General features: G+C 33.3%; 1 protein-coding gene and 1 non-coding gene across 2 annotated transcripts in view; both read right to left on the bottom strand.

Moving 5' to 3' along the window:
- Positions 1-13,911, bottom strand: part of LOC123666370 (LIM and SH3 domain protein Lasp) — a 54,371-nt gene that overhangs the window by 14,140 nt on the left and 26,320 nt on the right. Inside the window, exons 2-6 of the mRNA XM_045600464.1 lie at positions 10,594-10,740; positions 6,868-7,031; positions 4,871-4,971; positions 3,765-3,836; positions 2,639-2,798 (exon numbers count right to left, since the gene is read on the bottom strand). Of these exons, the coding sequence (XP_045456420.1) occupies positions 2,639-2,798; positions 3,765-3,836; positions 4,871-4,971; positions 6,868-7,031; positions 10,594-10,731 (635 nt within the window). The 5' untranslated portion in view covers positions 10,732-10,740. The remainder of the gene's footprint in view (positions 1-2,638; positions 2,799-3,764; positions 3,837-4,870; positions 4,972-6,867; positions 7,032-10,593; positions 10,741-13,911) is intronic.
- Trnas-gcu lies at positions 8,080-8,161 on the bottom strand. Its single transcript has one exon. It is a non-coding gene; the product is annotated as a tRNA-Ser (tRNA).

Raw genomic sequence — 13,911 nt, 5'->3', positions numbered from 1 at the left:
AAATTCGTCAAGTAAATACGCGCTATCACAGATTAATCAAAAAGTCCTTATCAGATCTCGATCAAATTCAAATGGAATCACAAGACAATCACTACCTTTCGTAAAAAAATAAGAATGATCGAAATAGGTCCACGCAGTAAATAGTTATGAGGTAGTCAAGTGAATACACATTATTAACGATAGCTCAAAAATTACTTGTCAGATCTCAATAAAATTTGTATGGTACCTGACAAGCACCACCTTTCGATAAAAAAAAAATCATCGAAATCAAAAGTCAAAAGTTCCGAGGTAAAATAAAAAAGCACAAAAAACAGCCGAATTGAGCACCTCATATTTTTTTTTTGAAGTCGGTTAATAAGAATATATATTTTTTACCTTTTATTTCCAAAAATAACTACAAGCACTCCACAATGTATCACAACTGTATTACAACGAACCGAGTTACCGACTTCATGTAAGACTGACAATAATGCTTTCTTTTTAAACCAACCAATATACATTTTACATACAAATAAAATATACATAAGGCATAACCCTTATTCCATACAAAATACGATCGAAAATTGATTACCTTTTTAACATAAACCGCATAAGAATATTGTATTTATCGAGCAAAGGAAACGTTCATCTGTTTTTAATTCAACGTTATTTATTACTGCGCGTTTCATTGCAGGTTTTGTATAATGAAATATTGTGTAGAGTCAAAATTAGCGAGAAATGTATGAATGGGTTTGGTTACAGTGAAAAAAGCCACATGTTCTTTGATCCATATGTTTCGGGAACGTAAAAATAGTTCTGATGACGCAAAACGTCTAGTATGTTATAGCTAGGTTGATGTAGTTTTGATGCTTTCAATAAAATTTAAAAAAATTAATTTTTATTGTTTCATTGTTCATAGTTTTTCTTAAAAATAATATCATTAATAACTTGCAATGATAAAACTTAATGATTAATTTTCTTCTATACTACTCGTAATATTAAAAAGAGGTAAAGTTTCTAAATTTGTTTGTTTGTAGGAGGTAATCTTCGCAAGTACTGATTCGATCATGAAAATTCTTTCACTAACAGAAAGCTACACTATTCAGGAGTGATATAGGCTATATTTTAATGTTATTGAACAAAAAATTCAGTGGAAAATAATAGTATATGTAAATCAAGTCGGAGAAATGCGAGCGAGATGAAAACTACTATATATTTGCATCACAAAAATAATAATAATTAACGCCCAACAAAGTGGGCACGGGTCGGCTACTATAATATAAATTAAATTATACATTTTAATTGTCTATAGGTACAGTTCGATTTTCCTTTAGTTTTGGACCACAATTTTTTTTTTCTATAAGAGTTGTAAAATAAAGGTATGTAGTTAAGTTACAAAGTATCAAAATTACTTTAATTTAGTCTTTAATCATCCTATAATGTTTCATTTTCTTTTTATAAATAAAGACTAACGGTAAGAAATGATAAAACTTTATACTACTTCTAAACCTAAGTAATTTTTTTATTGTGTAGGTGTGGGTGGTTTGTCAAATATAAAACAGAATACAACTCTCGTTGAACCCATCCCGTATATATCTTAGGACACGGCGTTAGGTTCTAAGGCAATGTGGCCTTTGTAATTCATTTTCAAGTAAAACTTCTTTACGCTTGCTTGACTTGAGGAGTAAGCTGGTGAATGCGTGATGAGAGCGTTACAAAAAGTGTGATCGGGCGAGGTGAACGAAAGTTAAGAGGGAGATATAAGTTAGTGAAGATAGAAATAGAGAGATTTAGGTTTCGTAAATTTTAGAGAGTTAGGTTTCTACGTTTTTTTTATATCTTTTTTATAGCTTAACCGTTCTTAAAAAAATTATAACGATGGAAGGTAATGGAAGGTAATTCTTACAAATTTAAGGACTAATTGTTATATAGCTATATTTTGAATATATTATTTTCTATCTTTGAAATAACAAATATTTCGATAAAAATGCTGAAACTCAAACAACTATAGCAAAGTAGTCGCTCGTATCGTCTAATTACGATCTGTTAAGACAACTACAGAGATAGGATGAGTGCCAGCGGAAATAGGTAGATGGTGGAAAACCTAATATATTAAATTGTATATAAATTCTGGTTTCTTTTGAGCGAATTGTATGTCGACACCAATTACTCTGGTTATGGGCTATTTATATAAAAAAATAGCTCTTAATTTGTAATTGGCAAACTGGAAAAACTCTAGTAATGTACTTCAGCTAGCAAACTTTGTACCAATGTATTTTTTCATGGATATTTGTTTTTTTTTTACGGTCACCAACCCGCCTGCCCAGTGTGGTGACTATGGGCAAAACATGAGTTCACGCCATTTTTAGCGCGAACTTTTGGAGGCCTATGTCCAACAGTGGACTGCAATAGGCTGAAGTGATGATGATGATGATGATGATTTTTTTTTATGCAGACCTTATTCCGATTATAACGGAAGACTTTAAAACATCTATTCTTCTATCTGTTTTTTCATACCTCTATTACAAACGCTTTGCTAACTTACCTCCGACAATACTCACCACAGGAACACAACACTACTGGAGAGCAGTGAAGCTGTGAAGCTAGATTTGCTCAATAAAAAATTGTCACGGCTTAAGAGTGGTCTAAATATACTCACTTAGCCAACTTCGACAGAAGAGCGGTACTTTTCTCTCTAGGCGCTCGAGGCTCAAGCGAAACTGGTTCCTCTTCTTTATTTTTACGTTCAAACACTTGGAACCTAGACTTCACATCGAGAGAGGCCAGTTCTTCGAGGCCTAGGTCTGGCTTGTCAGATGCTAGGGACAAATTGATTTTTAATCATCAGTCCATAGTAAAATGCTTGTAAGTTGTATTGCATTGTTTTCTAAATTTGGTATAGATTTGATAGTGGAGAATTGTTTTTTGGTAAAACTAGTGGATTTATACATACATACATATAATCACGCCTCTTTCCCGTAGGGGTAGGCAGATCCCACTTCTTTCCACTTGCTACGACCCTTACATACTTCTTTCGCGTCGTCCACTTTCATTATTCCCTTCATACATGCTCTTCGATTTAGGGTACTCTTGATCTGGCCTTTTTTCAAGACGTCCCTTCTTTGGTCTCGGAACTTCCGCCTAGGTCCCCTACCCCCCAAAACCCTTGCATTCACACTCGCTTTATACACTTTTTTCATCAATCGTTCTTCACTCATTCTCTCGACATGGCCAAGCCATCTGAGCATACCTTTCTTAATTTTGTCATGTCACTACATCTTCTTTCAAACCACAACGTTTCCTTATCTCACTATTTCTTATACTGTCACTCAGTTTAACTCCTATCATACTTCTTAATGCTCTAATCTCAACTGCATTTATTCTGCTTTAATGTTTTTTCTGCCATACCCAACTTTCACTTCCGTACATAAGTGTCGGAACCAACACCCCCTCATGCACAGCCAAACGAGCCTTGTTAGACACCTTCCGACTGCTCACAAAGGAGTGCAAAGCTCCATTCACCATGTTTCCTGCATTCATTCTTCTTTCAATATCACTCTCTCACTTTCCATCTCTTGTAAAATTTGAACCCAGATACACAAACACATTCACCTTTCAATTTGTTCATGGATTTATATTGATTTTAATCGCAGCGGAAATTATTTTAACATCAAACGAAGATTTACACTTATACACAATAATATAGAAAAATAGTCATAATTAATAGACTAGTAATATCGATAGAATTTCAAATATAGCTTAATAATAGACTAGTTTTTACATACCTCTAACGACATCTGGCGGCAGCTCGACTGGTTGACTTTCACAGATAATCATTTGATGCTTTTTTGGTGCGGCTGTAACAAATCAAAAATTTAATCATTATTAAGACATATATCGAAAAATTACTATTGTGTCTTTCCCTTACATCGGCACATGAAATTTGAGAAATAATTTGTGACAAATTGACACAATTAAAATCCAGATAACAAAGAAATTAATTCAATCAATTAAAATTATTTCCAATTATTGTAATTTTAAATAATTTTATACATAATTTTGACAGCATGACGCGTTTTTAACTCGTACTTTGTAGTACAAAGTTTGTATTACTAAGTTATGACATTATGACATTAAGGTTTGTTTCAGACTCTTGATATAACATATTTGTTTAACCATAGGCGTCGCAAGCCTGTGACCGTTATTATATCTACTAGTGGTCGCCCAGTGGTCGAAATTAGACTAATTAATTAAAATTATTTTAAATTATAAGTTTGAACATTTAATAATTAGAGTACCTATAGAGGCCTATTCCCAGCAGTGGGATACATTAAAAGCTGAAGCGTAGTCTACAAAAGATTCACAAATACTTTACTGGTTAATGAGACACGGGACGTTGGCGTTTAGATCTCTGTTAGTTTCTGTTGTATGTACAATAGTTGAATAATTTTTTGCCAATATAGAATACAAGAAATGGTAGAGACTTTACTAAGCCAATTAAGCTAGCTATATACTCGTATTAATGTCGCGAGAATAAATTACTTATATAGAGTTACTACTAAAATAAATAAAAATAAAATAAAATAAATTTTATTGGTAACAAACACTGCTTACTTAAGATAAAATTCAACAAAATTCAATTCAAATATTAAACTACAAAGCTTTACACAAAAAAATAAATTAAAAATAAATAAATTTGTAATGTCATTAATCGGACGCCCGATTCGTTGAGACATCGTTGCCCCAACACTGATTTTCAGTGAGCACAGTGTACACGCAGACAGCAAAAAATGAGGAATGGATTTGCAGTGCAAATTAGTGTTAATTTTAAGATGCAGTTTTTACACTTTATCTAATAACAATATGATTTATTATTAAAAATAATAATTACCATCAGTTTCATCATCCCCGTCTACAGGTTTCGGTTCAAACAGATGCTTGAAGTGCGGCTTGCAGTATAACGTCGTGTGGTCGCTCTGATATGTCTCCACTCTGTAACAAAACACGATTACATCTGTAAGAAATTTTCACTTTTTCAAGTAAAACATCTTTACGCACGCTTGACCTGGAGAGTAAGCTGGTGAATGAGTAACGAGAGCGTTACGAAAAGTGTGATCGGGCGTGGCGAACGGAAGTGGAGACAGGGATATAAGTTAGATGAAGCTAAAGAAGTCTTGTCGTTACTTCAGTCGTGTGGTCTAAAGCACACTCGTTTTCACTTTTGGGTACTACATCCGAGCTGATATGAAATACATTGAACGCACATTACTTTCATCATTCGGTAAAATAGTCATTCTTTTCGTTTAATTCAAGCCTCGGCACTTAGGGTCTGTGCCACTATAATGTACTTTACTATAAGTACATTTTTATTGTTTCAAAAGTTTCGAATAGATATATCCAAAGGGTGGTAGAGTTTGATTGTGAAAAGGGAGAAAAAAATATGCCAGCGTCTTTTATCGTCGTATACATTTAGATAAATAAATATAAATATCTACAACATACACACACGACCATCTGTTCCTATAGTAAGCAACTTAATGCTTGTGTTATAGGTAACAGCCGACTGGTGTTGTTGCATATTTTTTTTCGATAAACTTACATATAAATAATACATATATAAATAAATATTATATATTACACCCAGACTGGGGGTGGGAATTGAACCCACAACCACCGGAGCAGAAAACAGGGTCACTATAAACTGCGCCAACGGGCTAGTTAATTATTATGTCTCAATTTATATGTTTTATCCGACGCGTTACGGCGTTGGCGCAACGGTCACAGCAATGGATTGTACCTGTTGCGCTGGCGGTTGCGGGTTCGATCCCCGCACATGACAAATATTTGTATTGGCCATACAGATGTTTGCAATGGTCTGGGTGTTTGTGCAGTCCTTATGGGTCTTCCCACCGTGCCTCGGAGAGCACCTTAAGCCGTCGGTCCCGGTTGTTATCATCTACACCTGATAGCGATCGTTACTCGTAGTAGGGAATATCCGCCAACCCGCACTGAAGCAGCGTGGTGGATTAGCCTCTGATCCTTCTCCTACATGGAGAAAGAGGCCTATGCCCAGTAGTGGGATATTACAGGCTGAAGCGTTATATGTTTTATCAATCTTATCAAAACATTAAATTGGCCTGTACTACTTAAAATAGTTATTTTGTTGAAACGCTTCGACACACCAGACATATATGATTATATATGTCCCACAATGTCTTTAAAAAACTCAAGTATTAATCCTGTTTCAACGTCTTAATAGTGACGTAATTACTGATATAGGTAACATAATTTGTTTGTTTTCCTCTTTGAAACTTTGTTTTCGTAAGCAAATTTAACCACAAACAAAGTAGTAGTCAAAATCAGCAGACTTTGAAAGATAAGGTAAAGTGCCGTATATTATACTTTATTTAATATATAAAAAAAAAAAAAATCACATCTTTACTCACAGATGTGCGCGTGCGTTAATAAGTATTGTATATATGTTGCTGTCAATAGGTCATTGACTTCTCTTTGTCAAACGTACAAAACTTTTGTATTATTATTTTTAAATACCTATTTTAGAGCAAGATTACTAGATTTAAGGATTAAGAGATTATAAGTAACTCTTGATTATATCTGATGTTGACGACGCGTAGGCGCAGCGGTCACAGCACTGGCTGTTGCACTACCGGTCGCGGGTTCGATCTCTGCTCACTACAAACATTTGTATTGGCCATATAGATGTTTGACATTTCCATATTAAGAACTTACAAAATGAATTCACTTGAGTCGTAATACAGAGTGAGATAGACGTCAAATGAGTCGTAACACAAAGCAAAAGCACTCATAAAGAATACTAATCTAAATATATGATAGAAAAGTTAATTTACACTTATATTATTAACTCACGTGAGATGTTTGTTGCACTGGACACATCTGAAGCACTCTTTGTGCCAAACTCTCTTCTCCGCCTTGATCCGTTCCATGGCATACACTGGTCTGGAACACTTCGCACATGTCGGGTTTTCATTGTCCGCCTTCATCTTCTTGTATAGCTTTTCTGAACTCTTCGACTGTTGGTAGAAAGAAAGTATTGTATATTTTATAGATAAACTAGCCGACTCGGCAAACGTTGTCTTGCCGCTAAACGCTATTTATAAATAGGGGTTGATCGTAGAGGGTTGATAATTTAGGGTTGTATGTATTTTTTAATGTTGTATCCTAAAAAAATTAAAAACAAATAATTTATCTAAAAATTAAAAAAAAATTAGGGGTGGACTACCCTTAACATTTAGGGGGATGAAAAATAGATGTTGTTCGATTTTCAGACCTACCCAATATGCACAAAAAATTTCATGAGAATCGGTCAAGCCGTTTCGGAGGAGTACTACAAACACCGCGACACGAGAATTTTATATATTAGATTATTTTTTAATTTTTTGGGTATAGCAGGATATATCCTGCTCAAAATCTGGATCAGACCATCTAGGGAAGTACCTCAACCCTACACAAGATCATAGCTAATACTACTCTCAAGTACTTTGTTCCTGTGGTGATTAAGGTAGTTAAAGCTCAGGGAGAGTTTTGAAGGGGTTGGCAACGCGCTTGTAAAAATTCTTGTGTTGCAATCGTTTATAGGCTACGTTATCCGCTTAACATCAGGCGCTGTACGCTTGTTTGGTGATCTAGGTGTGTTACTTAAACATTAATCATAGTGAAAATTAAAAAAAAAATACGCTTTTTGTAATATTATTTCACCCTGATTTATTAAATTCCTTAATAATATAAATTATTTTTATTTCATACATATTTTTACAACAGTCGATAGAATATCAAATTATTTTAAATAGCAAACTAACACCTATGATGTTTGCTATAATTTTATTAACTTTTTTTTTTAAATATATATGACCTTCACACAAATTACTAAAATTAAATATATTACAACTGAAACACAAATATCTTTTTCTCCGATTAATAAAAAGAAAATATTGTAATGATTAACACTGAAGTCAAAAAAAATATAGATTAAAAAAAATAATACTATTTTAATATAAACGAGACATTAAAATAAAAAATATAACTTTTTCGAATATAATTAATTATAAAAAGAAAAATATTCGACGAGGATGGGATTCGAACCCACGCGTGCAGAGCACATTGGATTAGCAGTCCAACGCCTTAACCACTCGGCCACCTCGTCACGTTTACGTCTTGCGAAATATACTGACGATTTGTGCTTCTTCATTTTGTAACTGTTATATAATTTTCTGTTTAGTCAAGTAAAAGTAATTATCCTCGTCGCGGGTTCCGTAAAATAATTTTTAACTATACATTTATTAGGATTAGCATCGAAAATAAGTGTCCTGTATCGGGAACTGTACCAGCATGTAAAAGTCCCACAAATAGGCAAAAGTGCCTTCTATTTTACATGTATTTCTATATAAAATATGAGTGGGAGCCTAATCCATAATGCTGCTCTACTATGGGTTGACGAATAATTTCCCTATCAGAAACCGTATTAGCAAGATTTAGTGACTTAAGAAAAGGTTGTTTTCAATACGACTGTATACTATTTTATGTGTTACCTCATGACTTTTACTGGGTATACAAATTTTGAAGAATCTTCACTTTTATTCGAAAACTGGTGCTTTTCTTGTGTTGCCATATATTTGAGCGAAATCTAATGTTTTAAAGTTATCTCTAGTAATATGTATTGTAAAATACTTATCCATGTAATTTGTGTAGTTTTTTTTTTTTTTTTTTTTTTGAAAACAAACAACTGTTAAAAGCACGAATTATGTACCACTGTTATTTTAACAATACTTTGTTCATTGAAAAAAAAAGTCGCTAGTATGGAGAATAGAACACCGTTACATACTGGCATGTGCCATGTAGCTATATAGCAGACGGTTGACGAATAATTTCCCTATTATGAATACCGATCCACATCAAGTGTATGATTACAACCGGGATTAATTGCACATACTACTATTCGTACTAATATTATAAATGCGAAAGATTGTGAGGATGGGTGAATACATAATTAATAAACTCATCACGAAATATGTACCTAGTGTTGTGATTGTAATAAAGCTTTGTACGTGTATAGCTGGCGTTCAGAATAATACATACCAATGTTATTTTTTTATCACGATATTGACATTTCCACGGTATCAGTACTTAGAGGTTACAGGTTAAATCAGTCGGATGACTGATTAATTCAATTCGCTTATAGATATCAATAAGCGATTGGAATTTTGGGGATGCGGAGGAACAAGGTGTTCAGTTCCTCCTCCTCCATCGAAAAGGGAGGATCCTCCAACCAGACGGATGTTGTCTAACGCCCTCAACGATTGTATGTATATATATATATATATATATATACTACAATACTAATATATACAATCACTTTGAAAACTCTGATAGCGCGATGTAGCATACGTCAGTTTTTCTCTAATTACGTAGTTAGTATTTTGCGCGATAGATGTCGCCACAGAATTAATTTACTATCTATATTTAAAAAAAAATTTAAGCGTTTTTAATATAGAATAAATTTAAATTGTGCAACACAAACAAACTATGTTTGAACAGCTGTTTAAAATAATAAATATAATAATAAAGAATTCTATTAATAATCTTTAATTACATAAATATCTTATAGTTATACAGGACTAGCTTTCTGATTTAATTTGTGTTGATTACGCGATTTTGACTCTCTTAATTACTCACGTTAAAATCTTAAAATATAGCCTATATGTCACTCAACGTCAATCTCATTAATCTCATCAAGATGATTGAATATGATGATACGTCGTTAGCGGTACACCACCCAATTTAAGGTTAAAACGTAAGGTTAAAACGTAACGAGAACTGTGTGGCATAAGGGTGGTTTGAGCAAGGACAAGCATACGTAGGTCTGAGTCGAGTGAAATCTTTGGTAAGGATTGTATATTGAAGAGTCAGATTGCAACAAATTGTCAGGACACTTACATGGTTTGTGTCCTGACAATTGCGAGGCATTACATGAAATCATTAGAATGAGAAGTAACTAACAACAAAACTAAAAACTTGAAAATAAAATAAACAAAAAAATGTTTTTATGTTAAACAGTTTTATTACAATAAAAATGATCTAGTTAGGTTATGCTAAGAGCTAAAAAATAATTCGGGAAGTCCTAGCTACCAGATCGCACCAATCTTCTCATCAATCTGAGGTATTGGTCACATAAATATAAAATCGTTATATATATATAATAACGGTTTTTTACTAAATTCATAATCGTACATATGAATTTATTAAAAAACCGTTATTTTAATATTAAAAACAGAAACTCTAGCTGTACTTTAGTGAAGAAACATTTTTACTTAATTTGACTTAGTTTTCTCACAATTTTATACTATTTATACATCATATATATTTATATATTTTATTATTATAGTTATTACACCCTCTCTCCCCCTCATGAGACTGATTGAGTTTTCGCTACCCCCCCTCCTCCCCCGTCCATATTTCACGTAATTAATGGATACCCTCCTAAGCGTGAGTAATGAGACGTGATTTATGAATGGCCCTAAATAATACTATATATACACTAATACATTTTTAAAGAATTTTCTAGGTAAGGATACCTACCACAGATATTGACCCCTCATCCTTATGCCGTCTGGACTTGGTCTTCTTCTTGACTTGCCTGGTCTCCGTCACCACCTCCTGGTAGTGCCTCGTCTCCGATTGGATGAGGGACTGGGATGCCTCTACCGTGGTAGCCATTGTTTTATACTGGAAATTATAGGAAACTTGATTTTATTTACTATTTCAAATATATACATATGTTTATTTCAAATGTAACAATTTTAAGATTTAATGGTTTTATTTGAAAATGAATAATTGTAACAAAAAGGCTACCTATATATGGAAGTTACTATTTAAAATACTACCATATATAATCTATACTCAAATTACAAAGCTGAAAAGTTTGTTTGTTTACACGCGCTTTAAATTACTGGTTCTAATTGAAAAATTATTTTTGAACAAAGGAACTAAAATCAATATAATACGCCTTAAAAATTGCTATCACATCATTCCACTTCAACTTCGTATAAAATTCAAAAATAACACTACACCTAAATCTTCAAACCAATGAAACTGTGTTTACATCTTAAGATGTATCTCTCTATCCTGCATTTAATTGTTGCAACATTATGACCACACCAGTCTTCTAAATATAGTCTGTCCCGATTAAAGCTGTAATTCGACACCTAATTTTGTAGAATCAAAGTCGATGGAATAAACTTAGAATGTTTAAAAAAAACTTGATACGGTATGCAGGTCAGTCGTAAATGTATGAGCAAAATAAGGCGCAGTAAACACGTTGTGTATCGTAAAGAGACGTACAAAATTGTTTACTACGAGCGTAGTGAGTTGAGTTCTCCCCAGTTTTAGTCTTAATTTCTTTTGTGATGATCTTTGTTCTTATTTTAACAATTTTTCAATGAATCTAGATAATTAAATGATTGTATTTGATCTTAAACGAAAAAAAAACCGACTTCAATTACATCGACAAATAATACAACGTAGGTAGACGAAAAAATAGTCAAGTAAATACGCGTTATCAAAGATTATTCAAAAAGTAATAATCAGATCTCGATTAATTTAAATGGGATCACAAGACAAAGGTCAGCTTTCGATTAAAACAAAAAGTATCAAAATCGGTGTACCCAGTAACAAGTAATGCGGTATAATACAGCGTAGGTCGACGAAAAAATAGTCAAGTAAATACGCATTATTAGATATAACTCGAAAAGTAGTCGTTAGATCTCAAATAAATTTAAGTTGGACCAAATGACACATACCATCTTTTGATTAAAAAAATTTCGTCGAAATCGGTCCACTCAGTCAAAAGCTCTGAAGTAACATACATAAAAAAATACAGTCGAATTGAGAACCTTCTCCTTGTTTAGAAGTCGGTTAAAAAAACATTGATTGTCTATTGTTAGTGTGCTAAGTAAATAAATATTTTTTTTATACGACTAGATAGGCAAACAAGCGTATGATAAGCGGTGACCAAAATCAGAAAAATGGCAATCACGTTGCCGACCCTAAGACTGACCCTCCCCAGGAGCTCTACCCGTCTGACTACTACACTAAATTATGTGACTTCTTACTACTTTCAACATATTTAAAAGTATGTTTTTCTAAATATGTTTATATTAATTAGCACAAATCATTTCCAATTTGTGTGTCAAATTTATCCAGGATTTTTTATATCTTTTAATTTATAGTGATAAATGTTTTTGGTATACGTAGGTACATATTATAGGCATACCGAATGCACATATCTATTTCTACTAGTCATTATCGCATGCCTACATGTTGTAAAGAGTAGACATTTTGTTTTCCAAGTCGATTAACTACAGTGATAATAGAATAGTTCATTTGTCAAACGAAATGTAATGACCGTGCACCATGTTGGATTCTTGATGACGTCATTTAGCTAAATAAAGGTGTGTGCGTTTTTACACGATAAGCTTGAGATAGATAATTTTTTAAAAATAACTTTAATACAACAGATTTTGTTACTTGTAATTATTGGTGTACAATAAAGCATATTAAATTCATTCACAAGCTTCAAAAGCACCTCCGAATCGTTATTAATTATATAAAACAAATTATATAAAAAACATATTAGACGTGTATAACCGATAGTGGCTGAAAATAAAACAAAATTTAAAAAAAAAAATAATTCACTAAATATTAGAAATTTATTAGATTAATTTGAAAACAGAATTGAAATAAAAAAAATTTTGCATCGTCATTTAAGTATTTTTTTAAGCTACCGCCGATGCGATGAATGTAAATTCTGCTAAGGAGAGTAATGTTTCTTCTATAAAAAACGTATATATATATATATATTAATATAAAGAGAAAAATTAGCAAAATGTACTAGTATGTAATGCTCGTATAACTACTTTCGCTGAGAAAAAATCTTGTTGGACCATTTATGTTAACAGAAAGCAAGCGTTACTTTGTCAATAGGCTTTTAAGAACCGCATTGATGTCCAATTACTATATTCTGAAAACGATTCGTTTGAGTTACGAACGGTTAAATTTCGAAGATATCATAGGATGTATCGTAGGTACTCTATATAAGTTTTTAAACGTTCACGGAAACTATTATTACTTTTATTTTTATGGGTCTTTATCCAGTAATTCACTCACCACTTCAGCCTATGGCAGTCCACTACTGGACAGGCCTCCCCAAGTTGGCGCCAGACATCCCGGTTTACCGCAATCCTCATCCAGCCTACACCGGTAATCTTACGTAGATCGTCGGTCCAACGGGCCGGAGGACGTCCCACACTGCGTTTGCCAAGACGCAGTGTCCACTCCAGGACCCGTCTACTCCAACGACCATCGGTCCTGCGACACAGATGACCAGCTCACTGCCACTTCAACTTGCTAATTCTGTAGGCTATGTCGGTTCCTTTCGTTCTCTCGCGGATAGTCTCATTTCTAATCCTATCTTTGAGAGAAACCCCAAGCATAGCCCGTTCCATTGCACGTTGAGCGACTTTAAATTTGTGGACCAGTCCCTTTCGTCAGTGTCCACATCTCGGCTCCGTATATTAACACAGGCAGGACGCATTGCTCGAAGACTTTTGTCTTCAAGCATTTCGGAATCTTCGAAGTGATTCCAGTAATTACGTTGAGCTGTTTTTCGATCACTTTAAACTTTTTGTTTTTTTTTTTCAAATATTATAAATACTTATTTGTTTAATATGAACAAGTGTTCAGGATTTTTGTCGAATAACTTCAAGATAAAAAAAAATCAAGAAATACATAAAATAATTGATTGTTTTGAGAGTTTTTGAGATTCCACCATATCCATTTTTATAAATCGAACCAACTCAGAACTTCCTAACAAAGAATGATCTTAATTCGAATTTCGAC

This window comes from Melitaea cinxia, chromosome 26, assembly GCF_905220565.1.
Source record: "Melitaea cinxia chromosome 26, ilMelCinx1.1, whole genome shotgun sequence".
NCBI classification, from domain to species: domain Eukaryota; kingdom Metazoa; phylum Arthropoda; class Insecta; order Lepidoptera; family Nymphalidae; genus Melitaea; species Melitaea cinxia.
This window is presented reverse-complemented; position numbering and strand designations above follow the sequence as displayed.